Genomic DNA, 26,280 nt, shown 5'->3' with positions numbered 1-26,280 from the left:
ATCAGGCTAGTGACAGATTTTGAGCGGTTCGAGTCAGAACAACGCCGCTGATTGGACAACATGTACACCAGAGATAAGCTGCTCAAACTGTTCAGCCAAACTGTACCAACATTTATGGAAGGAGTCTCCAGTGTCAGAGGTCTTCGTTTTAACAGGCAGTAAGTTTTCCACCATGTTTTTTCACTTTGACAAGCTGGCAACATGACAAGCTGCTATGTTGTTAACATTAAATGTAACTAGAAATGGTAAAAAAAAAAAAAGATCCTTTGTGTAAAACACTTCAAGATGCGTTGTTATAGAACATGAATCAACCTCAGGCTGGTGAAGGTAACTCAGCTGTATGCCGGGTAAACTGTGTCACAACACCCTGTTGTTGATTAATTTCCTTTAACAGCACATCCCGAAGTCTTAAAGGAAGTTACACAAGCTCAAAGACGAGCTCACAATGAGCACTCTTCAGGGAAACTTTCAGAACTTTTTTTGATGAATGTACACACAGAGCGAAGCTGGAAACGCAGTGCAAGCGAGACACCTCCAAATTCAGCGTTTTTTCAGTGTTCAGATTGCCAACGAGGCTGAGCAGACGGCTGGATCCCGGCCCTACAAACACATACACTCACATACAAGTACACAAAGACCTCTTTAGAGGGTGCCACACCCCGCTAGGCCACAGTGGAACACCTGCAGCATCTACTCATCCACTCACTCTCTCTCTCTCTCTCTCTCTCTCTCTCTCTCTCTCTCTCTCTCACACACACTCTCCTGAAATTAGTCATTGTGCCTCTATCACTATGTAATCAATTGGCCTGGAGAGTGGAGGTATCTGTTTTACATAGGATTCCCTGTCTTCTCTATCCTGTACCCCCTGGGTTCCGAGGAAGCCTCTGAGAAACATAGACAGTGTGCAATGGATACACAGTCTGAAAAATCAACAAGGTGATCTCACTGACCCTGAAGTCAGGGAGAGGGAGAGAGAGAACGACAGCCACGTGTTTGACAAGTTACCAAACTGCAAGAAGAGGAAATGGAAATTAGAATCTTGGGACCGGACAAATTTAAGTCCGGAACACACGCACACACAGAGAGAGAGAGAGAGTGAGAGAGAGAGAGAGAGAGAGAACATGCTGACATCCGTATTCATGCCAAGCCGACAAACACAAGGCCACTTTGTCTGGGATCAGAACTTCCTTTAGGGTGCAGACAAGCCCTTAAGTACTTTGCCAAAAACTGCCAGGACTGCAGAGAGACCAGACAAGGAAAGTGCGTATCCCTTCACCTACAACATGAGGAAACACACACACACACACACACACACACACACACACAGACCTACACTACAAATTATAACAGAACTGTTTATCCCATCTTCTGTTTAATCAACTTGGGAGTTACAAATTCAGACACACATCTCATCACTTAAAGTAAATGGCTAATAATGCCACAGAATCATTTGAGGAATTACATCATGAACCCAACAGTGTCTTCCTGTGAAACCTGAGATTTTAATGCTGGTTAAAACCTGAATCACTGGAAAATACACAGACACAGAGACCACACCTCCATCCCCAGGGTCAAGACAGACTACGCCTCCTTCCCTGAGGTTAACACAGAGACCACGCCTCCTTCCCTGGGGGCGACACAGAGACCACGCCTCCTTCCCTGGGGGCGACACAGAGATCACGCCTCCTTCCACCGGAGTCAACACAGCGACCAGGCCTCCTTCCGCGGGGTCGACACAGAGAACACACTTCCTTCCCCCGGGGGTCAACCCAGAGACTATGCCTCCTTCCCTGAGTTCGGTATAGAGCCCATGCCTCCTTCACTGAAGTCAGCAAATAGACCAGGCCTCCTTGACCTGGGATCGACACAGAGACCACAAGGCCACACCTCCTTCCCTAAGACTGACATGAATCATTGGCCACACCTCCTTCACTAATTTGAACCTATATCTTTCAGTTTATTAAAAAAAGATTTACTTCACCATATTCATCAACATGGACATTAAACCAAGAATGTTTAGAGGTTCTTTCGTTTGTCTTTAATCTTTACATTTAGTTTCCTTACAAGACAAATCTCCACGCTCAACTTATTTAGAAAACTAAAAACACTTTACTGTTTCTCACTAATCTCACTCTTGCATTAGAAATCTGTTTTTCTATAATGGGTCCAAAAAAAATCTGTTAAAAACAACTCAAACCACACAAAGAGGTCAAAGCAAGAACCCTTAAAACCTCATAATTTAAGGAAAAATAGATCTAAACGAATATCTGAATAGTTTGTTTGTTTTGTGTTAAATCAGTGTAAAGATTTAAACCCTGCAAAAGTTAACGACATAAAATCCTATTTTGCGATTATGTAGCACTGAGAACCGGCTTATCATTAAGAGGCAGTTCTAATCTTTATTACACTTGCATTAAAGTTTCATGAGCCAGGAGCTGATACAGTCTAATACAGTAACACAGGATGTGTAATAGAGTCAGAGAGGGTCACTGGTCATCCTGCGGTGTCTGATCTCCAAGATCCACAGACCTCATGTGAACAAGCACTTGTTCTGAGAGGAGCTGGAGTGTAAACACAGGTTTTAACTCAGACAGTCTGGAGTTTCCGTTTCCACTGTAAAGATGATCATTTTCTCAACAGCAGCACATCCTGTAGTGATTCTCTCCATTTACAGAGTAAACCAAACACTTCTTCTTTATTAAAGAATGACACATGATACTTTTTATCCTTTTACAGTTACATTTAACGATGAGGAAAACAAGTCAGTTCCAGTAAAAAAAATTGCAGCTTATCATGTTACAGAGAAACCGTCCTCAGTCCCGGAGACAGTCAGGTATAAGCTTAACTGCAGACTGTTACAGAACCCTGTCACTGGAGACTCCTTCCATACTTCTGAAATAAACCTTCACCGCTTCACAGCTAAGGTGCAGGACAATGCAGGCAACGAGATGCCGTGTTTTTGTAGTTAGGGTGTACATGTGTGAACCGAGACTGAATCTCAGCAGTGCGGATGGTGATGGAAAGCTGCAAGTTTTCACCACCTTTGTGTGGTTCTTCCAGGCATTTGTCTGGGCGTCCAGCATTTCTGGATTAATTGCTAAATGGATCAAGATGCACGTAATTCATAAAAAGACATTTCTTACTCACACTAAAGGAGAAGCCTTGACAGTGTATACGAAGACATTTTATACATTTTTACAGCAGTGGCTTGGGGAACAGTGGCATAATGGTGAGAAGGTCAAGTGTCCACTTATTTTTGGCTATATGGTGTATTTATTCTACATCAACACATGATTGGAAAAGGGAATCCTGTGCGGAGGAAAAGACTGAGGCAGAAATGTACAGATGAACCTCAGAGAGACACACTGCCAGAGGTGGGACGTAAACATTGTAGGGCGCTCGTCATTGGAAGAACACAAAGCTGGTACAGGATGAGTCAACAACAAAACACTCAACACTTCTGCTTTGGATATCTGCATCAGGATCTACTGTACTACGGGACAGGAACGAAACGCTCTGAAACTTTTCAAACCAGTTTTGATTTGGAAACTCTGGAGAGTTGTGAATGTAGTGCACTTGTTAAAGGGAGCAGGCAGCGGTTTGGGTTTCAGCCCGAGGCTCAGTTTACTTTCTCTTCACTGACAGCTACAGTGCAAACAACACTAGATGTTTTCAGGAGTTTGCAGAAAAATCCTGGCACATGCTCACAAGGAAGAAGAAAGTAAAAGAAGTTGAAACGAGAGGAGAGGAGAAGTAGTACACACAATAAAAACATATTTAGCTACTGTCAGAAAGGCCATCAGTTCTCACTCTGTAGCACAGCTGGCTAGCTAAACTGCTGTTATTGTGAAGAGGGGGCAAATAAACTGAAAGGAAAACCTGAGCTCTTTGCATGAAGCAGGGAAAAGGGAAGTGTTTCTGCAGGACAGCCAGTGATTTCATAATAAAATTAAAAATAATAACAATAAAGGACATTCTACTCTCCTCCTCCTCCTCCTCCTCCTCCTCCTCCCTCTCTCTCTCTCTCTCTCTCTCTCGATGCTCTTCTTACCTGCTCGTCGAATCTGTTAATGACGGCCTGAACCCATTCAGCGGGTTTGTGCGCCGCCATGGCGTGCACAAAAACACGCCTTTCCTGCGCTTTCTGACCCTTTAATCCTCCAGGTCCGTGGTCAGGGCCCGCACACGGGAGGGCTGGCTTGTTATTTTCTCCTTTTTTTCCATATCAGAAGCAGCACGGTGCCGCCATGACGGTGGCGGAAGTTTAAGTCCTCCTTTCCAGTGAGGCAGCAGTGAAGCTGCCAGGATGGGAGGCGTTACTGCGCATGCGTGGCTCTCCACAGGGCGTCTATGTGACTGAACTGGAGACTGATGTGTGTGTGTGTGTGTGTGTGTGTGTAATTCATCCAAGCTTACATTATTTATTTATTAAAGAACATTTCATCTGTTTATAGTTTCTTTTAATGTTTATGTTAAAGCCATTTCCTGTTCTCGTTAACATTATAGCGGCACCATAAAGACATAACACTCACAGCTCATGTTACTGAGAAAACGTAAACAAAGCATCTGTCATAAAAATGACAACTTTACCAGAGCTTTAATGTGAGACTCTTTTCACTGAAAACATTTTTAATATGTTAGTAGGAACCAAATGTCACACCAAGGTTAGTTTTAACCTTGTAGGGACATTTGGTAGGTCCTCCACACACGCACACACACACACACACACACACACAAAGGTTTTATCTAAAATCCTAATGTTGAGTTTCTTTTTAATCCAAGTATATTTCAAAATACCTTTTAGCAATGGGCATGATCAGAAAGCAGCTTTATAGATATCCAGACATAGACATAGATTTAGCTGTTTAAGGCTAATGAGCAATTCCATGTCAAAGGTAAAAACTCCCTGAGAAAACAAGAAATAGAAACGTTGAGAGGAGCCTTGGTCTTCAGGGCGATGCTGCATCATGAGTGTGTATACATCATTCCTCTTCTACGCTTGTATATGGTAGCACCAATGTTGGAAACATCTTCAGTGTAAGAATCAATGTAGTTATTGCTTAAGGTCTATAAAATCCAAGTGAGTTTCTTACTTTATAATGAAAGAGATTTGAGCAGAGTGTTTAGCAAGTGGTTAAGCAAAATGCTTCCCCAGGTTCCATCCTGAGTTTCACATGTTCTTGCTGTATTTATGTGGGCTTCCTCCGAGTTCTCCAAGAAAAATTGCTGCTTGGTGAATTGTGGTGTATTACGACAAATCCTACAACTGCCTCATGTGGTCAGAGTTTACATGTTCTCCCTGTACTTCAGTGGTTTCTCTAGTTTCCTCCCCCTGTCCAAAGACATACATGGTAGGCTGATTGGCATTTCTAACTTGTCCCTAGTGTGTGTGTGTGTGTGTGTGAGATTGTACTGTCCATGGTGTCCTCTGCTTAGTGCCCAGATTCCCCAGGATAGACTAAAGGTCCATGACCCTGTGTATAAGCATTATAGTTCTATACTGTGCTACATATTTAATTAATAAGTGTACGAAAAGATGCTAAAGTGAGCTTAGCTTGTGTTTCCTACATTTTTCATGCCTGAGCTCGTTTAGTGATCATATGCACAGAAATGAACTCAAGTCATTATGTTGGTAAGACAGTTTAGAGGAAGAAAGGCTGGCTTGTTGCAGTGTGTGTTGAGCCTCTGTGTAGATGGAACTGAGAACAGAGGCATGGATGAAGATAGCGGAAATGACACACGGTGCTTGGAGAACACTGAGCACACTGTACACCAACACAAAATACTGTGAGTCATCGGTCCACGAGTATCCTGTTGATGTGATAAACTAGAGGTGGAAACTCATCATGTGTGTGTGTAAGATGATTTTACTGCTCTAACACACCCACTGACCTGCTCATGAGGAAATTGTTTTAATCAGAGCACAGTTTCTGTTCTGTTCATATAAAATTACTATAAACTGACACAACACCACAAGTTCAGCAAAGTTTCTTTTATTATTAATTCATTACAGTTAATAACTACATCAACTCACCAGGACCTTTTGCTATTTAATAAACTTTACTTTAACTAGGACAAAAGAAGGTCACTGAATGTTTACATGAGCATAACTTAGTTCAGGTACAAAGAATGATAAAATCCCTTAATATATTAATATTCAATAATTCAATAAAAAAAAGAATCAAAGTATTTGATTTGTATGAAGGACATCAGTTTCTGTCATTAGAGCGTCCTCATGACCTCCCTCAGCCTTCAAGCTGTCACAGAACACACACTGAGGTTTCCCTCAACCTCCAGGACGTCGATTTCCTGAAGAAGGAAGTGACGGTGGTTGTAGACAAACATCTGTGTGCTGTTCACGGCGATTCTGTAGCACTGAGTGTCGCACGTGATGCTCACCTGCAATACAATACACATTCGTTACTTTTATAAAATAAGTGCAGGAACATATGAAGCTTTCAGGTCTTATTGATGTATATGGTAAGGCTATCTAAACTAAATTGAAACTTCTACTGAAGGGCTTAGTACTGGGGCTCTGGTATTGAGGGTCTGGTACTGGGGCTCTGGTACTGAGGGGCTAGTACTGGGGTTTTGGTACTGAGGGGCTGGTACTGAGGGGCTCGTATGGAGGGGCTGGATTTAAGGGCTGTTTCTGAGGGGCTTGTAACTGGGGGTCTGGTACTGAGGGGCTGGTTCTGAGGATCTGGTACTAAGGGGGTTGGTTTTGAGGGGTTGGTTTCAAGGGGCATTCGTTACTTTTGTAAAATAAGTGTAAGAACATGGCAAGGCTCTTTAAACTAAATTGAAAACTATTCAAGGGTGTTAAATCTGGACCACAACACTAGGGGGTGCACTGTTCTAGGAAAATAATCAATGACAGGGTGGTAATGAATGTTTCGGCTACCACCATGCATATTTTCCAATCACAGTGTCCTGAAGTCTTTTAATCTTACAACAATTATAATCTTTCTTTATTTTTAATTACATTTTTTATATATTTATAGTCACATCTCATGATTGCGAAACAAGTTCCTTCTTTCATGTTATAGAAGCTATAAATGCTGGCTCCCTCACTCACGGCCTCTCGTTTTATACTCTTAAATTATATATATATATATATATATATATATATATATATATATATATATATATATATATATATATATATATATATATAAATAATGCATCTTTTCATTTTACAGAGAAACTGAAAAGCTGAAGGTTCCGTATTTTTGAAAACTTTCTCTGCTTGTTACACAGCTGACTCTGGAGACTTTGTCCTTGTTTAAAAAGTTCAATACTCATGTCATTGTACTAAACCTATTGTGTTTATTATAGATTTACAAAAAAGTTCAAGTTGTTCAGAATGTCCTCATCTGTCTCTACATCTTTCTCAGCATGAGACCTGCTTAACGGTTTTGATTACCATAAACTGCTGGCCTCTGTAGAAGGGCATGCCACCGTTCCTCTCCTCTTTACCCCAGCACTCCTTCAGCAGGCTGTTGCGCACCACTACGTTCTCGTTGAAACGCGGGTTGAAGTGGAGCGCAATGCCAGAGTTATAACGCAGGTTGATGCTGAACCTGGAAAGAAAGGGCAAAAAAAACATACGCTGGTTTCTATTCTATTTTCCTGTTCAAAGCATTTGTCTAAAACCTTCCAATCACCTGAAGGCTGTGAAAGGGAGCCTGGTGATGACACAGTTTGTGTTTCTGCTCTATGGATGGGAATTGGCTTGATCGATTAGGGCTGTTATTGAGGGGCTGGTTTTGAGGGGCTGGAACTGTGGAGCTGGGGGGCTGGTACTGAGAGGCTGTTTTTGAGGGGCTGATTCTGAGGGGCTGGTTTTAAGGGGCTGCTACTGAGGGGCTTGTAACTGGGGGTCTGGTACTGGGGCTCTGGTACTGAGGGGCTAGTACTTGAGGGGCTGGTATGGAGGGGATGGTACTGAGGGGCTGGTTTTGAGCGGCTGGTACTGAGCGGCTGGTACTGAGGGGCTTGTAAATAGGTGTCTGGTACTAGGGGTCTGGTACTGAGGGGCTGGTTCTGTGGATCTGGTACTAAGGGGCTGGTTTTGAGGTGCTGGTATTGAGGGGCTTATAAATGGGTGTCTGGTACTGAGGGGCTGGTTTTGAAGATCTGGTACTCAGCAGCTGCTACTGAGAGGCTGGTTCTGAGGGGCTGGTACTGAGGGGCTTGTACAGAGGATCTGGTACACAGGGGCTGGTACCAAGAGGCTGGTTTTAAAGGGCTGGGACTGAAGGGCTGAGTCTGAGGATGTGGTACTGAGGGGCTTGTACAGAGGGGCTGGTATCAAGAGGCTGGTTTTAAAGGGCTGGTACTGAAGGGCTGGGTCTGAGGATCTGGTACTCAGAGGCTTGTACAGAGGATCTGGTTTTCAGGGGCTGGGACCAAGAAACTGGTTTTAAGGGTTGGGTCTGAGGATCTGGTACTCAGGGGCTGTTAAATCACAGTCTCATTATGTTCTACATAATTGATTCACAGATTATTTGTATCGCGAATGCACACACTTGTCAGCATTGTGGTTGATGCAACCCTGCACGGTGATGACTCTGCCCGGGTAAAGTCCAGCCTGGAGAATAGTTTTATATGGCAGCACCTAAAGAGAATGAATATTTTCTTTATAATTTGTATACTGTACATACTGTATAGAGAACTTTAATTTATGTCCATGTCCTTTAACACAGTCCAATCCAAGAATGTGTTTCAGTAGCACAGCAGGCTCATAGCTAGGAAATCAGCTAGTTAGCAGGATGGTTAGTTAGCAAGCTAATATCATGTATGTTATTTGAAGAAATGCACTGCACATTGCATTTGACACTTAAATCCCATCCAAAACAGATTTCCATGTTGATCTGTTTCTACAGTGTGCTTCAGATGCAATTTTAGCATGCTAATGTGTTCCTGAGGTAGTTAGCCAACTATAAAACTAGATCATGCAAATCACCGTGGAAACGGGGGAAACCCGTGGTATATCCCTGACATTTGATATGCAGTACAGATTTGAACTGCATCCATCCCAACAACTTGCTAGCTAACTATCCCTCTAAGTACATGCTTTGCTAACTAAGGGGCTTGCAAGCAAAATGATTAACCTTCGTTTGCTTACTTTAGACAGAATAAAGTTTTGTTTGTCATTTCTAAATAGATAAAAAAAATTAAAATCACATCAGATTGCAAGCACACACACACACAGACACACACACAAGACCTTCAAAGACCTTCTGTGGTGGATTATGGGATTATGTGGTTCTTACATAAGCCTGTGGAGGACTGTACGGAGGAGGTGTCTGTGAAGAAAGATAACAGGATCTAACTGAGACAGATATCAAACATGTAAAGGTATGAAAGGACGAATAAAAAAGTTCTACTCACGGCACACAAACCAGGTGCAGCGTAAGAAGACTTCACCTGAAGAGAAAATAAAGCAGCTATCAAACAGTGCTGTTTATCCTGTGATCATTATTCAAATCTAGGCCACGTTACTCAGATATTCACACTCAAATATTCAGCACTGAGGTCTGTCATAATTCTATAATACCTTGTATGCAAAGCAGGGTTGTGCCATCCACGAGGCCTGTAAATAAACAATGCCGTATTTATGGTGGAATCCGAATGTAAATTGTTTTTTAAAATTCTGCTTTGGGTTAAGACTCACAGCTGGGTTCTGGAAAGCGATGGACACGATTTCTACACCTCCGTCCACTGAGATGGCGTTCACACGGGAGACGGGGAGGCGGTGCAAGTACTCCAGGAAATTGCTGCCGTTCACTATCACCTGAGACAGAGCCACAAGTCAGATGACTTGTATAACCGGTATAGAGACATAACTGATACAGAGAAATGGTCTCTCTATAGCAGAAGAGGTTAGGAGATGGTAAGTGGTAAATAAGATCAAGAGGAATAATCACAGTAGTGTACAATAAGGATAAGAGGAAAAAAAGAGGCATCCTAACCGAATAGGAGTCTCGGTTAACCAGGAAGGTGAGGGTGAAGTTGAAGCCTTTAGGTAGTGGGGTGTGGTTGGTCCGTTGCTCTGAACCCCAGCAGGAATTCTGCAGCGTGTTACACACCACATGACCCGAGCTACCCACATAGCGTGGGTTGAAGTGGAGGGCGATATCACTGGATGTGTTAGTGCCACATTGCAGATTCACAAAAAACCTGTATATAACATCAGAGTGTAATGAGCTTACATGTTCTCATTCAATCTAAGCATCAAGAGACAGGAAGGGAGACGTCCACATGGGCGTGTGCAGTTAAAGGAAAATAATCAACTCTAAATAAATAATCAGTATCCACGCTAAAGTTACATTAATTATGACGTCACATCATTTATAGTTACTTCTAATGTCGGGGAACTTTCATGAAGTAAGTTAGTTTCTGTTATCACTTATGCTACAGCAAGCATTATTTCCTCACTTAGCCCTCTTAATGTCAAAAAGACAAAAAAACACATCTTCTGGTGTAAATGACAGCTTCACCTCTCAATTCTACAACAACTTGTCATCGCTACAAAGCACTGACACTGGAGACTCCGACTCTAAATGCTGAATATAAATTTCAGAGAAACCTTCAGTTTTTTGTTTTGCATTAAATGAATTAAAGAGAAATGTTTGACATGGATGTATGCATCAAAGAATGATTCATTAATAAAGGAACAGTATATTGATGGCCTATTAATGTTGAACACATTATGGTGAACTCTGATCCTCTGCTCTTATAACATATTTGGATAACTAAATGATTTGGTTTAGCTGCAATAGAATCATGTTAACCTTTTAGTTAGCTTATCTAAGGTTAATGTCACAAGTAGCATGATGATGTTTTGAATGTTGCTATAGATCAGGATTAGGGAACTTGTAAATGTTGATTAGATTAGCTTCAGGGTTTGGTCTATTACACCTCTCTCACTTCTCTTGTTTACCGTGTAATATTTCACTTCAAGCAAACAGACTTCATCAAGTTACAGCATAATTCATACCAAAAAAATCCATGATTTAATACCACATGGTTTGATAAACTCACCTCTCTGCTCCTGCTAGAACTCGTCCTGTCAGAGTGATGGCCTTCCCTTCAAACAGACCTCCTTGGATACAGCCAGTAAATGGCAGGTTCTGATAAAGAGGAAATTCAGTCAGGTAAACAGAAATGATTTGTTTCCTAATTTAGAAACTACAGAGCAAAAAAAAAAAAATACAGCACTTAATTTCCTCCAAAGCCAAGGGTTAAAATGAAGGATAAATCCAATGAAGCAACTGTGAGAAAAGGAGCCAAATGGACAGGCAACATGTATAATGGCAGAGCAGACACGCCCCCTTGTCTGGGTGGACATGGGTGGTCAAGTCAATTATTTACTAGGAGGAGTTTCATGTTGGAGTTTTTTAAGAACAAGAAATGAATGAAGGATGTTCACAGTAACCCAAAGAAGAAGGTAACAGTAGCAGCTTTAGGTATGGACTCAGTTTGGATTCTGCTTAAATTAATTATTCTCTTTTGTAAAATTTATTATTTTTTTTATTATTATACGAATCGTCTTGTTGGCTCGGGTTTTAAAAAAGTACATTAGGGTTTATATAGTTGTTGAGTAGAGTCAAAGGCGCCGTGTTTAAGTTTATAGCATGAGACACAATATAACAGCAAGACAAAATAAACCATGACACAAAATACAACTTTAACCCAATTTATTATAGTATTAAATGCACTGACTACTGAATTACAACCAGGCTAGCTATGCCACAGGAACTGAAACACTGGTGAGTTAATAATTATTTTTCTTTCCTGCTATTAATTTGCTGTAATAAAAATAGACAAAGTTGTAAAAAAAAATCTGAGAATTTTAAGATTATTATCATGCACTTTCTTTCTTTTTTAATTATATATATTTTTTAATTATTATTTATTTATTACTTCTTCTTTTTTTTACCTACACAGATTCTTGGATCATTTCTGAATGCATATGCTTTCAGGAATCCTTTTTACTATTACTGTGTATTAACTATTTAATAGATTAATGATCTACCACACTATTTTATTTTACTTAATAATGTTTACTTTTACCTTTTCATGCATACATTATATATTTGCATACCCAAACACAACCATGAAAAGGTTCAGAGGATATTATCACGGACCTGCCGGACTCAGTGACGTCACCACACCCCAATCACCTGAGTGCCGACGATGCATCTGCCAGCTATTATCCAGAAACTATTTAAGCCCAATACTCGCCAGAGACAGCGGCGAGTATTGAACACTGTTAATGACTTATAGGATGCTTTGTGTGCATATGTTCTCACTTTCAGGCGCTTATCCGTTTCCTGCAGCGGTAGTGACCTTCATTTGGTTTTTTTTTCCGTTCACCCTCAAGTTTTGTGCCTGACGTGATAATTAAAGCAGAGCCTTGGTTGTGCACTAACCTCATTTTCCTGACTCTTCCCTCTACACAACCCTGACAGGTATAACATTTCTCAACAAAAAAAACTTAGAGTTTACAGAATTTACACTGTTGCATGCCATGAATATATATATACAAACAAAAAAACTAAACGTTTTTGGTTAAGTCCTGCTAAATATTATATTTTAAATAGTCTAGAGAGGTTCATGGTTTTAATAACTTGTAAGGTTTTAATAACTTACACTGAAGCTTTAGCGATTTGAAGGTGACTTACTTTACATTTATATTTTCCTAAAATATAAAAAATTGATTGTGGACCCTGAATCTTAATCCCAGGTTGGTGAAGAGAGCCATTCAGAGTAGAGGCTCATTAACCTCGACGCAATGAAACTAATGAAATGAGTAACTTACTAGAACAGAATGAATGCATGCAGGTTAAAGTGCTTACCGGATTCAGATAAGGACGCTGAAAGGACATGTTGATGCAGTGCCGAGTCGACACAGAGTGAATGCACAACACCTCCGATACCTGCTTGTGAAGGTTGGTCTGAGTTTCTTTTTACTAGAAAAGGCTGCACTACTCGGGAAGTGGTGAGTGTCAGGTTACAGTTTAATTTGCATTAGACCCAACCTCCTGTTCATCAAAATGCAGCTCATCTTTACAAAATCTTCTCAATAAAAGAGTTGCTCTTTTCAAAGATATGACTTGTGCACTTTGCCTAAAGTTTCATTTGTCTTTAGGCAGTTGCATCCAAAGGAAGTATGCTCCACTAATGTTCATGTTGTAAAACCACAGGGAAACACATATGTAATCTCCTTAACAGCATATTACATATTACATATGTAATCTCCTTAACAGCACTGCCCTCTTGCTTAGCTTTGATTTCTAATCATTAACAGTAAAAACTCTGCTGCAATCTTATACTGCTGTTTTAACTCGTTTATTAATAAACACACATTGTAAATACATTTGAAAATATCAACACCCCCCATAAAAAGCCCCTGACTATGTGTATGGGACTGTGTGTAGCAATCGGTTCAGTCCAAGAACAAACATATGATTGACAACAGAGACAGAATCAAAGAGTTGTTATAAAATGACTTAGTGGGATTTGTCTATATAACAAAGCTAATATAGCATTTGGTTTTAGCTCCAGAAAAATGAAAAATAAAAAAAGAGACAGATGTGGTTCCTTAGCTGCTTTAGCATTTAGTTCATGAAACTGTAGCTTTTACAAACAAATGCTACTGTATTTAAGAAAACCTGAATAAAGCTGGTTTGAACTGGTTTTATAGTTTTATAACTAATAGTCTAGCCCTCAAACCACAACAGAACTCACACTGATGTTTCCCTCAACTTCCAAGATGTCAATCTGCTGAAACAGGAAGTAACGGTGATTATAGGTGAACATCTGTGTGCCATTCACCGCAATCCTGTAGTACTGAGTGTCGCATGTGATGCTCACCTGAAACAAGCATTTACATGTAAGTGTGACATAGAACATGCGCTACAGTTAATAATTAATGATTTACACAATACCACCTGTGTGGAGCGTGAACTGCTGTACGGCGGAAAACAAGAGAAAACTTTGACCTTTAGCCAGTAATAAACATCAACGGACTAATAATATTAAAAGATAGGGGATTACATAGTGCACAATAAGCTACACCGATCAGGCATAACATTATGAGCAGTGACAGGTGAAGTGAATAACACTGATCATCTCCTCATCATGGTACCTGTTAGTGGGTGGGATATATTAGGCAGCAAGTGAACATTTTGTCCTCAAAGTTGATGTGTTAGAAGCAGGAAAAATGGGCAAGGGTAAGAATTTGAGTGAGTTTGACAAGGGCCAAATTGTGATGGCTAGACAACTGGATCAGAACATCTCCAAAACTGCAGCCCTTGTGGGCTGTTCCCGGTCTGCAGTGGTCAGTATTTATCAAAAGTGGTCCAAGGAAGGAACAGTGGTGAACTGGAGACATGGGCGGGCAAGGGTCATTGATGCACATGGGGAGCGAAGGCTGCCCTGCGTGGTTTGATCCAACAGACAAGCTACTGTTGCTCAAATTGCTGAAGAAGTTAATGCTGGTTCTGATAGACCAGTCTGGGTGTCCATGCTGACCCTTGTGCACCACCAAAAGCACCAACAATGGGCATTCACATCACGTGGTTGGCCAGGTGCGTGTGCATCACTTACCTGGGGAACACATGGCACCAGGATGAACTATAGGATGAAGACAAGCCAGTGGAGGCAGTGTCATACTTTGGGCAATGTTCTGCTGGGAAACCTTGGCTCCTGCCATCCATGTGGATGTTACTTTGACACGTACCACATACCTAAGCATTGTTGCAGACCATGGGCCAGGGTCAGTAAGGCCTTCTCTGCTGGCCTAAACAGCAGTGATCTAAATCACTGACTTGCATTTTAATATATTTAATATATTAATAATATACATTTCATAGCTTTTCTCTTGGTTGCGCTGCTTCCAGTAGTGTATATTTATAAGATTTATCCAATCATATTTGAGCTAGTGGCTGACATCATGGTTTGCACAGCCGTAAGGCCTGCAGAATTAAAAGTGCAGGCGCCCGTAGCTTAAAATAAGTGGCAATGAAACTATTCCATTAACCAATCAGATTTCAAGTTGGCGTCACTGGGGCCATCTAGCAGGCTAGATTACGTCAGCAATTTCCCGTCCTTTGATTGGATAATTGGAGTAGTCAGCGGCAGCGACCCGCCCATATACATTGTTTCTATATTCTCTGCGTCTCATTTCGGATGCTGCGTCCTCCGGAGGTTGCAGTTTGTTGCCCACGGCACCAAGAATGTCTTTTTGAGAAAAGTAACTGTACTAAAATTGACTATTCCTTGTGAGGTGTGAAATACTGCAGACTAATTCCTTTTTTACTTTGTTATTTAATGGTTGATTAGTGTCTATTGCCATGGCGTCCAGGGGCGATTCTAGAATTTTCATTTAAGGGGGGGCTCAGCCCCCAATGAGGGTATAATAAAAAAATAAAAAATAAATAAATAAAGGTTTGACTAAGGAGGGTAGAATGGTAAACTTATTGCAGCATTCCACTGTATTGCATAGATGTGTACAACATTTGAGTACTACGAGTCTTCCTGATCACACACACACACACACACTTGTCCTCTGATCCTCGCTCTGCGATGCCGTGGTCTGCGGATTGAAGAACGCGCTGAAAGACGGGGAAGAGCCGAAGTCTGTTTTCATATGAAATTTAAAGGGGACTGAGGAGATCACCAATTTGTGTAGAGTTTATGGAGAATCGCAGAATTTTAGGAGGACTGAGTAGAAAATGTCAGGGGGTCATAATGATGGTATAGAGGTGGATTAATTCAGGAAGGACCCAGTGAAGGCCTAGGTGTGAAATGCATGGTCCGCCACTGGGAAACGGTATTCCCTGATGGCTGTGGCCTTTTTCAGCAGGATAACGTACCGTGCCACAAAGCAAAAATGCTTCAGGAATGGTTTGATGAGCGCAACAACGAGTTTGAGGTGTTGACTTGGCCTCCAAATTCCCCAGATCTCAATCTAACGAGCATCTGTGGGATGTGCTGGACAAACAAGTCCAATCCATGGAGGCCCCACCTCACAACTTACAGGAATTAAAGGATCTACTGCTAACTTCTTGGTGCAGGATACCACAGCACACTTTTAGGGATCTAGTGGAGTCCATGCCTCAAAGGGCTGGGCTGTTTTGGCAGCAAAAGGGGGACCGGCACAATATTAGGCAGTCTGGTGGGGTTTTTTTTATTTTTATAAATATATGATACAGCCTTTTTTTGACAGACTGAATGACTGAGTGAACAGACTGATCTCATCTGAAAGACTTTCGCAGTGTGAGACCTGGGAAGAGGTTTTGATTACCGTAAACTGCTGGCCTCTGTAGAAGGGCATGCCACCGTTCCTCTCCTCTTTACCCCAGCACTCCTTCAGCAGGCTGTTGCGCACCACTACGTTCTCGTTGAATCGAGGGTTGAAGTGGAGCGCAATGCCAGAGTTATAACGCAAGTTGATGCTGAATCTGGAAAGAATAGAAAAATATGATATGATATGATATGATATGATATGATATGATATGATATGATATGATATGATATGATATGATATGATATGATATGATGTTGAATGGAGTTTCAGTGCTGAGTCCTTGCATCAATAACACCCACTTGTCAGCATTGTGGTTGACACAGCCCTGTACGGTGATGTCTTTGCTTGGGGAAAATCCACCCTGAATAATAGTTTTATACGGTAAAACCTGTGGAAACATGCAAAAATAACCATGTTGCATGAAATGTGTCACTATACCATCTTATAGCTTATTGAGCAAAACCCAGTTGTTCCATTATTACAAAGGATTATGTTAATATATGGTATTCTATTCTTTATTTACTTTTGGTGATTCTTATGGTAATATATTATTATGGGATATGCTGTTCTTACGTAAGCAGGAGCACTGTATGGTGGAGGTGCCTGTAAAGAAATATAGCAGTTTAAAGAAACACTATAACAACAGACGTTATACTGATGACCTGAATATTTCTGTTAGAATATGAATTCTACTCACAGCAAGAGACCAAGTATCAGCTGCCTGGATCAGGCTCTCGTGCTGCTGATGTCTCTGCATATTCCAACCTGATCCACGGGTCACTTTGCTTCGGACCCTATGCACCTCTGGATGCTTTTGGTTGATGGTCAAGCTCGGGTTCTGGAAAGCGATGGACACGATTTCTACACCTCCGTCCACGGTGATGGCGTTCACACGGGAGACGGGGAGGCGGTGCAAGTACTCCAGGAAATGGCTGCCGTTCACTATCACCTGAGACAGAGCCACAAGTCAGATGAATAACTGATAAATGCATTGATCTGTTATTGATTCTGTAAGAGAATTGATGGAGAAGGGATGGAGAAAAGGTAAATAAGAAGGCTTCCAAACTGAATAGGAGTCTCGGTTAACCAGGAAGGTGAGGGTGAAGTCGGAGCCTCTGGGGAGTGGGGTGTTTTTGGTCTTTTGCTCTGAACCCCAGCAGGAATTCTGCAGCGTGTTACACACCACATGACCCGAGTTACCAACGTAGCGTGGGTTGAAGTGGAGGGCAATATCACTGGATGTGTTATTGACACATTGCAGATTCACAAAAAACCTGTATATAACATCAAAGCCCCAAAGATCAGGAGGGTTCATGTAAACACCTGCTAATGACTTGACTGGACTTTTGTTTTATTACACTGTTTCTCACCTCTCTGCTCCTGCCAGGACACGTCCTGACACAGTGACGGTCTTCCCTTCAAACAGACCGCCTTGGATACAGCCTGTAAATGGGAGGTTCTGATAGAGAGGAAGCAGCGAGTTCAGGCGTAGTTTAACGATATTGTGACAACCATTTACTGGCATAAAGTAAAACTAAAACTATAAAATTTTCATCATGTTTCTTATTTTATATTCATGTTCTATTTCTGTGCTTTGACCGTATGGACACAAAAGTATTCTTCTATTTGAAGTCCTGTATTTATATCAAGTATTTGACTAAAATAAGATTAACTTGTATCAGTTCAAAACATGACTTTATGTGTGTTAAAAAATGCTGCGTAACATTGAAAACAAGGCATTAAAACTGGATTAAAAGTTGATTATGAAAAACTTCAACGTCCACCTATAAAAACATACCCAACGATTTAGCAGTGAGTTTAAAAGTGAGTATATGCAGAAATAGCTCCATATTATTACCAGCACACCGAAAAGTGAGGTAATAAACTATCACCAGAATTATTGGCACCCTTCATGAACATGGGCTTCACAGAATAAACTTTACAGCAACCAAATGTCTGATGGTCATAAATCTGGATATTAATACATCTAAAAATAATAATAATAATCAAACGCAAAGCAAAAAAGAGACAGAACTGAATGAAATCTGAAGTGTTTACCGGGTGCAGGTATGGGCGCTGGTTGGCCATCGTGCTGATATCGTGTTACCTTGAACGAGGCTGTTTTTTTTCTCCCCCCAGCTTAAGTTTGGTTTCGTTTTCAGGTGCCTGTTTTGTTTAACTAGAAAAGGCTGCCGTCATATACAGATAACAGATGAATATAGAACCGTAGGGGACACTCCTAGGCACAAACACACTGTTAATGATTAGACACGCTTCCACACTTCTGCAGTCAAATTCAACACAAATTTAAATCTTCTAGGTGATTATTTAGTTTGTCATGTGTTCATGTTTATAACAAATTCATAAACTGTTGCAGTCATAAATCTCTCTTACACACACACACACACACACACACACATATTGGGAAACGTATTCGCTTAGGAGCTACGAGGCTAATGTAGATAACAAGTAAAGAAATGTGATAGCCTCGAGTTTGACCTGATTTATCACTTACGCGCCTCTAGGAACTTATTACACATTATTATATGCATGTAATGCTCTTCTAACGTCAGCGCCCAGCTTCACACGTTAGGCCACGCCCACTAACCCACTCTGATGCCTGCTGAATGTGATGCCTAATTACCCACATAGCAGACGGGTCTTGGTCAGATCTGGCATTAAACCGGCACTGCTGGCTGAGTGCTGGCATGGCAAGTGGTATATCAACTGGCAGTGATGGCACTGTTTACATGATGGCATGACAGATGTGGCCTGTTTATGGTTTGTGTGGGCCATATCTGGCCTTGTGCTGGCCCATGCGTGGCCCACCTCGGGCAAACCAGACATGGGCCACCAAAGGCGCGTCATTCTTTGTGGTATGTGGGCCGAGTGTAAGTGCATTGTGTGGGCCAGATCTGGGCCAGACCTATTTTGCTATCTGGGTAGTTATGTGCGAAATGTTTGCGTCTCTCTCTGTTTCTATGTGTAAATAAATACAACACTCGCATTGCACACACTCCAAGCTAAATTCACACGTTTTGGCTCGTTACCTACAAAATGAACACTGTAAAGGTTATAAAACGGTACGAAATTTAAGATTGTAAAAATCTGTTATGAGATTATTGATAAATAATCCTATATTTACTCATTTCAATCTTAAAATCGTCTCATTTTATTGACAGGATTTGTAAAATCGGAGATACTGGATGCGATCCAATCCCCCAAACCCCCCCATTAGACTGCACGCTGTTAGAAATGCGAGCACAGCTTTATTGTTTCTCAAGGAGGAAAACAGAAAAAACGTGGATCATATACAGAATAATAGCCACATGCAATACAAAAATATGTATTTGTACATGACAGAACATGTATCGACCCATTCTAAAAAAAAAGAAAAAAAGGAAAAAATGTACAACTATTTTACAGCATTTTTTTGTACATGAAAAAATATAGAGATATATACATCTGGAACAGGGGAGCAATACATATTCCAAAATGTAGTACAGTATATATTAATATATATAAAACGTCCATATAAATATGAAAAGAATTAGGTTCATTCGCTGTACAATAAATAAATTTTTGTTACACGTATATCTTACAAGTCATCAGTGTTTTCCAAAGCACGATACACTCCAGGCTTTTATTCTTACATCATATTATTCCTGACACACACGCAAGCACGCGCCACTACACACACGCATACACGCACGCACACACACACACATACACATTACAAGAGGTAACGGTTACTAGCTCGATGAAACATGGCCGTGTCACTGCTTCCTATGACTATTGAACATTTTACGCTACATAAGGAGGAAATTAAAACAAAATGTATAAAAACAGCAGAGCTTCTCTTTGGCTCGTTGTCACTCTCAAGTACACAGACGTTTACCTCAGCAAGACACTTCACTTTATTGCCCTGACTCAGGGGCCATGGGTATGTTAGCGTTCACAGCTGAGCTTCATCCAGCATGTCTATTTTTTAATATATTCTTAAACCTTGTGTCACTTTTAAACAAACAGTTCAGCCAAAAATACACATTTACACCCTTTTATTTCCTTCCTACTCCAAATGTAGCTAGTCAACAAAGACATGTCCGGTGTGTCAAGCTTGTTTTTAGCATTTAACCCAAAGCTAAAATACCTAAAAAGCAAGATTACCATCTTGAATATGACAAATAACTAAAAAATAAAAATATCACAGCATCACTGCAAACTACTGAAGTGAAAAGCAGAAACTTCACAGATCGAGTAATAAACAGCAAACAGAAATCGCCGGTCTTGATACTCAGCAGCAGCAGCAGTGTTTGCTAGCAAAGCTATCAGCCATCTAGTTTGTTTGTTCACATTTTCTAGTAGTAGTACTTGTAAAACCAAGTAGTTTGCAGTGTCTTTTACTATTTAACTGATTACAGTTTAGTGCCGCTTCTAATGTAGCTAGGTTTAGTATTTTGAATTAAACAAACCTTGTTTTTTTTGAAGATTATTCCTTGCTAGCATCGCTAGTTGGTTTAACTAACATTTCCTACTAGTATGTTCTCAGCATGCTTACGTATAAACTAAAGTAGTGTGTAGTTACTTAAACTATTTTAGCAGCTGAACATTTATGTCATTAAGCAAGTTTTAGTCTATTTTTACGAGGTAACATCTAGTGTAGCTAGCTAGCTTTACTTTAGCATTCCGCAAACCTCCCGCCCCCCCCAAAGTGATAATGTCCAAACATTAAAAAAAATCATTTTGTTTACCTTAAAAAAATCTGAAACTTTTTTTTTTACTCTATATGCAACAGTGGTATCTATCTATCTATCTATCTATCTATCTATCTATCTATCTATCTATCTATCTATCTATCTATCTATCTATCCGCAAGTAGCAGTCATCTTGCAGCCAGTCAACTAAGAAAAGTCAATTCTGTGAAAAGTCTTTAAGTATTTAGAGAAGCTATAAACTACGCTAGTTGTTAGCACAGTAACGTCTAAAATCAAAGCTTTAGTTTGTACTTTCACTATTTTAACGGCCATAATTATGAAGGCGAATCTATTTGTATTACGTAAAGTAGCTTCTGATATAGCTAGCTAGCCTTTCGTACTGAAAATAAGAATGCTACAGAATATTTCTATCTTATCTTTCTATGAAAGGCATATCTGTCTCCATGTGTATTCTAGCTACTTATGAACAGTAATAGTAGCATTGCTAGTGAAAATATTAGCTAGCTAGCACAAGATGTTAGCATGGTTTTATATATATGTCAGTTGTATTGATTAATAGAAGCTGATTTGAAGCAAATTTCAGAGCTAGCTAGCTAAACAAAACCTGGTACATAAAAAAATAAAGAAAACTCCTTTGTTATCTTTCTATCATATTAAAACTATCACACACTTGTCTCAAACTACATTAAGTTAAGATGAAGTTACATTAAATAGGTCATTTTTCTTCTTAAATTGTATGATTCTACCAACTGGCATTCCTCATAGCAATATATTAGCATGTTTGCTTTTAAAATCAGGTATGGCTAGTTAAACTTTTGTTTATGTTTTTGTTTTGTTTATTTTTTTAGAGATGGCACAGCTATGTAGTTGAAGCTAATTTGAAGCTATTCTTTAGCATATAGCATCTAGTGTATCAAGCTAGTGTTAGTCTTTTGCCTTAAACTTTGCAACAAGCCTTCTGCTCTGTAATTTAGTAATCGGCTAAATACGTAACATTCTGAACATACCGCTCTTTAAACAACTTTACTTTTGATGAAAGATTTATACAAATTGCTTGTGTGTCTTACTAATTTTAAGCATAACGTTGAGTTTTGTGTTACTTTTCGTTAGATGAATCGTTTTTACAGTTTTTTTTACTTTTTACTGTTTTTACAGGTACACAGTGTTCTTTTAGCTAACAATATCTCCTGGGGTGAGTAGTGCAATGATTTAGGCAAGTAGTCCACACACCGACAGACCAGAGATTATTCACTTTCCTAACTAGCGCCAGCACCAAGGTGTTTATGTTGACTGACTACATTCTGATTAAAAATATATTTTTGGCTGTTCTGTTTCTTTAAAAGACTTTTGGTGTTGATCAGGCGCCACAACACTGTGGAGTGTGTGACAGCATATACAGTCAGTCTGTGCACAAAGACCGTGACGAGTGAGCCTGTGTATCAGAGAAGCAATAGTGCACATCGTTGAAGGAGCCGGAACCCAAAAACAAAGTGTAGGAAGAAGGAAGAGAGGGTGCGATGCATCCAGTCACAAGGGATAAGAAGTCAAGAAGTTTCCTAGCACAAAAAAGGGAGGAAGGACAGGCTGCCACGAGAGGGAGAAAAATTCCACCGGGCAGACGCTACATCTCACAAGTCCAGATTCGGCCAAGACGCCGAGAGGAGAGAGTGAAGAAAGGGGCTGACAGCGCACACTCCAAAGGGAATAATCAAAAACGGGTGGAGACGAGAGTCGCTCAGTATCCGTGCATTGCCAAAGCGCACTCCCCTCCGAGGACAGCAAGCAAAGGCGGAAGATCACACGGCGGAACGTCGAGAGCAGGAAGTGCGTCTCGTTTCCACCAGTTCTTTATTTCAGCATGCAAGGCAGATCCGGGGCTTTAAGTTTTGCATTGCTTTAGTGTTTCAGCTACAACCTAAAGGCCAGTGAAAAGGAAAGTCAGACAGAAGAGAGAAAAGCAAGAGGTTAGGATGTTAACAGGCAAATCAGCAGAAGGAAAAAGGAGGTTTATTAATAAGAAAATGATGTTAGATGTTAGTGCAGTTTCTGCCCGTAGACATAAAGGAAGAGAGGGATAAGGATGGGGGATAAAGAAAAGAAAAACAATGTTAATTTACATTTATATATCGAATCATGTTCGTAATTTCAGATCAGATTAATCACCAAAGATGTAAATTTGACAAACTTATATTTTCTCAAACTCAAAGTCATATTTAACTCAAGAGTGTAGCATTAAATTTATTCAGCCAATCACAATCTGGATCATATGACCACCAGTATTTGTGGTCATATGAGATGAGCTAGAATTCCTAGAATTCAACCAAAATTTTACTCTTCTTTATGTTTCCAGTGGTGAGACTGAGAAGAACCACAAAATCTGCTGATATGTTCTTGCATCTCTGTCAGGAGGGTTAGTGTTTAAGGCTGGAGAGGACGATGGCAGACATTTAGCATGTGTCCCTGTGTCTCTACGATACATACTCTGCTGATTTCCAGAAGTGTCCAGGGTGCGAGAGCCTGCGGTTGAGCTTGGGCAGCTTCTCCAGCATGTCGGCCAGCTGCGTGAACGTGGGCCTCTCACGCAGGTCGTAAGCCCAGCAGGCTGACAGGATCTCCTGAGAGTTAAGCACGAGAAAGCAGCTGATTACGGAAGAAGCACAAAGCTGAGAACACACTTCTTGTGCCACAATATTTCTAGTGATAAATTGCTATTCTCTTATCATCTATGCTACAGGAGATATGCTGTATGGACAGGGTGGGCGCACAAACTTTTGCACACACAACTTTTACATTTTGATGTACGACAAATTTAATCGTAACCACTGGAGGTAAACCATGTGATTTAACTTCAGTGACTCCAGGCCATTCAGTGTTATTCCACATGGTCACTCACCGTGACTTCTTTGCCCAGACTGATCTCTGCCAGCACTTTCTTGATGCCCTCTCCGCTGCCCACCTGCCAGATGGTGGCCTCTGCCGGCTGGTTGGTGATCGGCCAGTCCCTCGCTTGCAGCTCGTACCAAATAGTGCTGAAAGCGCAACGAGTGGTCTGTCAGTTACTGTTTAAAACCATTGCTAGCTAAACCATTCCGGTGTAGAAACATGTGAAACACATTCTTACCCAAACGCGTACACGTCAGCTGCATTGGAAAAGGGCAAGCGGTCCTCGTTGTTGCCGGGGCTCATCTTGCGCACAATCTCCGGAGCCAGATAACAAATCCAGCCGTGAGGAAGTTTCAGCTCGTTCTCTCGCCTGACCGTGTACACACACACACACACACACACTTGCTATCTATTTTCCCCTGAACAAAATTATTATCATACACAATGGCTAAGAGACAGAAGAAAGCAGAAACAGCCTTTACCTTCCCTCCTGAACCACTCCTGAGATCCCAAAAAGGCCAAAGTCAGCGATTACTACTTTATTAGTGTCATGAAAGACGTTCTTCGATTTCAGGTCCTTGTGAACGATGCCCTTCGCATGCAAGTAACCCATTCCCTAACAGAGTGAGACACAACGGGGACAAAGTGAAGTGCGAATAGAAGCCATGAACAAATCCACACTCGTATTATGTACCTAAAGTTAGCTAAAAATAGCTAATGATAGTTACCTTCACGATCTCCTGGGCAATCTGTCTCGTCTTGTTGATGTCTAGCGTGTTCTTTGTGTCTCTCACGACTGAGTACAACGTCCGGCCTTTGCAGAAGCTAAGAAGGAGTTTCAGATGCAAATGATTAATTTAATTATAGATTATAACTTAATCTATATAAAAAAATACCATTAGTGTTATTTATTATTAGAACACCACTCTGCTGTCAGCTGTCAGCTATCAGCTATATGCCAAGGTTTAGCCAACTGAAGACCTGATAAAAAGTGACTTGTCAATATTTTCATAGGTTTTCACAGCTAATGCTATTCAGTTAGCTAACACGAGCAAAGGGTTTTTTAAGCTACAATCCTGAACATGTATAACTTTAATGCTGGCAGGTGGCTAACATGAGCTAAAAAACAAGACTTTTAAATGATTAATATAAAAAAAATGAATTTCTGAGAGGATCTTTATATACTCTTGTATATTAATAACTGCTTATTAATCTTCACCCCTAATACTAGCCAGCTAGCTAACATGAGCGAATCTGAGGATTTCTGAGAGGATTTTATACCAATATCCATCACTCTTTATTGATTTTTATTCTAAATGCTAGTCAGCTAGCTAACATGACAGGATTTTTAGAGATTTCTTTAGATTACACCCAAAAATTTCACTCCTAATGCTAGCCATCTTACCAACATGAGCTCTTGTGAGGATTTCTGAGAGGATTTTTAAGTCACACTGAGAAATGTTTATTAATCTTTACTCTTAATGTAAGATTAAAGTAGCAGTAAAGTAAAATAAAGTAGCTGGTCTGACCTGGTGATAATGGCAAGGTGTGGAGGTGCCATGCAGGCCCCCATGAACAGCACCACATTCTCATGACGTGTCTGCCTGTAGTTCATCACCTCCTTCTTGAAAAGCTTGAGGTGGTCCTGATTGTTACCATCGATCTCAAGCAGGCGGATGGCCACCTCGCCGTGCCAGCGGCCACGGTGTACCCGTCCCCAGCGTCCCTTTCCAATCAGCTCGCCCAGGTCAAGCTGCTCAAAAGGAATGTCCCACTCCTGCAGGTAGACGCTGGTCTGACTGGCCTTGCGTGACACAGGACCCTTCCAGGGGCCACTGCCTCTTGAGCTGGGCAGATCATCCAGCTCATCTCCGTCTCCTTCACCATCCGAGCCTCCGTTTGTCTCTTCAAAGCTCACCTCCTCTTCTTCCTCTTCCTCCTCCTCAGCCTCCTGCTGCCCGTCTTCCTCCTCTGCGCTCACGTCATCTTGTTCCTCTGCATCCTCATCTTCCTCTTCCTCCTGACGCAGACAGATGTTTTAACCACGTGTGTCACATCAGTGTATTCATGAGTACGGCAGGATCACGGTAGTAACTTTACCTTACTGTCTTCGTGCTCAGCCAGCTCAGCGTGCACGTCCTCCTCTGATGGTTCCGTCTCAGTCCTGAGGGAGAGGAAGTGGAAACGTTAACCATCAAAATGCCACCAACACACCAAGAGACAACACATTTCTTTATCTCAGACATCTCTCTTACACTGTGTCTGGTAGACCTTCTGGGTGAAGCGTGTTGGAACTGGACACATCTGAAAAAAATTAGTGGTTAGTGTTAAGACACCCAAACACAAATATCTGGACTGTGC

The 26,280-nt window shown here is 41.0% G+C and overlaps 4 protein-coding genes across 9 annotated transcripts in view; all 4 read right to left on the bottom strand.

Moving 5' to 3' along the window:
* nf1b (neurofibromin 1b) overlaps positions 1-4,303 on the bottom strand; it is a 73,249-nt gene extending 68,946 nt beyond the window's left edge. The window contains exon 1 of one of the 2 annotated variants that reach the window (XM_058411047.1): positions 4,052-4,303. In XM_058411047.1, the coding sequence (XP_058267030.1) occupies positions 4,052-4,111 (60 nt within the window). In that variant the 5' untranslated portion in view covers positions 4,112-4,303. The remainder of the gene's footprint in view (positions 1-4,051) is intronic. The other variant, XM_058411046.1, reaches the window with a different exon arrangement.
* A 1,704-nt stretch (positions 4,304-6,007) lies between these two features.
* On the bottom strand, positions 6,008-13,012 carry LOC131366843 (galectin-9-like). Its single transcript, XM_058411710.1, has 10 exons — positions 12,867-13,012; positions 11,050-11,138; positions 9,978-10,185; positions 9,680-9,799; positions 9,563-9,598; positions 9,397-9,432; positions 9,279-9,311; positions 8,532-8,620; positions 7,427-7,583; positions 6,008-6,399 (listed from the first exon to the last, which is right to left on the bottom strand). Exons 1-10 carry the CDS (start codon positions 12,894-12,896, stop codon positions 6,253-6,255), a joined length of 945 nt encoding a protein of 314 aa, XP_058267693.1. The 5' UTR covers positions 12,897-13,012; the 3' UTR covers positions 6,008-6,252.
* A 121-nt stretch (positions 13,013-13,133) lies between these two features.
* LOC131366842 (galectin-9-like) lies at positions 13,134-18,578 on the bottom strand. Of its 2 annotated transcripts, none has more exons than XM_058411708.1 (8): positions 18,380-18,578; positions 17,692-17,780; positions 17,409-17,595; positions 17,019-17,270; positions 16,895-16,924; positions 16,621-16,709; positions 16,319-16,475; positions 13,134-13,884 (listed from the first exon to the last, which is right to left on the bottom strand). In XM_058411708.1, the coding sequence occupies exons 1-8, from the start codon at positions 18,407-18,409 to the stop codon at positions 13,738-13,740; spliced, it is 981 nt and encodes a 326-aa protein (XP_058267691.1). In that variant the 5' UTR covers positions 18,410-18,578; the 3' UTR covers positions 13,134-13,737. The 2 variants fall into 2 exon arrangements, with proteins under 2 accessions (XP_058267691.1, XP_058267690.1); XM_058411707.1 differs by having other exon boundaries at positions 17,388-17,595; positions 18,380-18,564.
* A 983-nt stretch (positions 18,579-19,561) lies between these two features.
* ksr1a (kinase suppressor of ras 1a) overlaps positions 19,562-26,280 on the bottom strand; it is a 29,815-nt gene continuing 23,096 nt past the window's right edge. For 3 of the 4 annotated variants that reach the window (XM_058411703.1, XM_058411705.1, XM_058411706.1), the window contains 9 exons: positions 26,175-26,223; positions 26,020-26,083; positions 25,449-25,939; positions 24,648-24,744; positions 24,402-24,535; positions 24,158-24,289; positions 23,930-24,065; positions 23,518-23,651; positions 19,562-23,082 (listed from right to left, as the gene is read on the bottom strand). In XM_058411703.1, coding sequence (XP_058267686.1) covers positions 23,064-23,082; positions 23,518-23,651; positions 23,930-24,065; positions 24,158-24,289; positions 24,402-24,535; positions 24,648-24,744; positions 25,449-25,939; positions 26,020-26,083; positions 26,175-26,223 — 1,256 coding nt within the window. In that variant the 3' untranslated portion in view covers positions 19,562-23,063. The remainder of the gene's footprint in view (positions 23,083-23,517; positions 23,652-23,929; positions 24,066-24,157; positions 24,290-24,401; positions 24,536-24,647; positions 24,745-25,448; positions 25,940-26,019; positions 26,084-26,174; positions 26,224-26,280) is intronic. The other variant, XM_058411704.1, reaches the window with a different exon arrangement.

Source organism: Hemibagrus wyckioides, linkage group LG16 (assembly GCF_019097595.1).
Source record: "Hemibagrus wyckioides isolate EC202008001 linkage group LG16, SWU_Hwy_1.0, whole genome shotgun sequence".
Taxonomy (NCBI): domain Eukaryota; kingdom Metazoa; phylum Chordata; class Actinopteri; order Siluriformes; family Bagridae; genus Hemibagrus; species Hemibagrus wyckioides.
This window is presented reverse-complemented; position numbering and strand designations above follow the sequence as displayed.

What these genes read in the sequence shown, in the direction of transcription:
- LOC131366843 (XM_058411710.1), bottom strand. Translation starts at nt 12,896, where the DNA reads ATGTCCTTTCAGCGTCCTTATCTGAATCCG. An exon ending in AACCCTGCTTTGCATACAAG is followed by an intron (nt 9,433 to 9,562) that starts GTATTATAGAAT and finishes TTTTCTCTTCAG; the next exon opens with GTGAAGTCTTCTTACGCTGC. An exon ending in CTGCACCTGGTTTGTGTGCC is followed by an intron (nt 9,312 to 9,396) that starts GTGAGTAGAACT and finishes CTTTCTTCACAG; the next exon opens with ACACCTCCTCCGTACAGTCC.
- LOC131366842 (XM_058411707.1), bottom strand. Translation starts at nt 18,409, where the DNA reads ATGGCCAACCAGCGCCCATACCTGCACCCG. An exon ending in CATACAGTGCTCCTGCTTAC is followed by an intron (nt 16,710 to 16,894) that starts GTAAGAACAGCA and finishes ATGTTTCCACAG; the next exon opens with GTTTTACCGTATAAAACTAT. An exon ending in GTCAACCACAATGCTGACAA is followed by an intron (nt 16,476 to 16,620) that starts GTGGGTGTTATT and finishes TATTCTTTCCAG; the next exon opens with ATTCAGCATCAACTTGCGTT.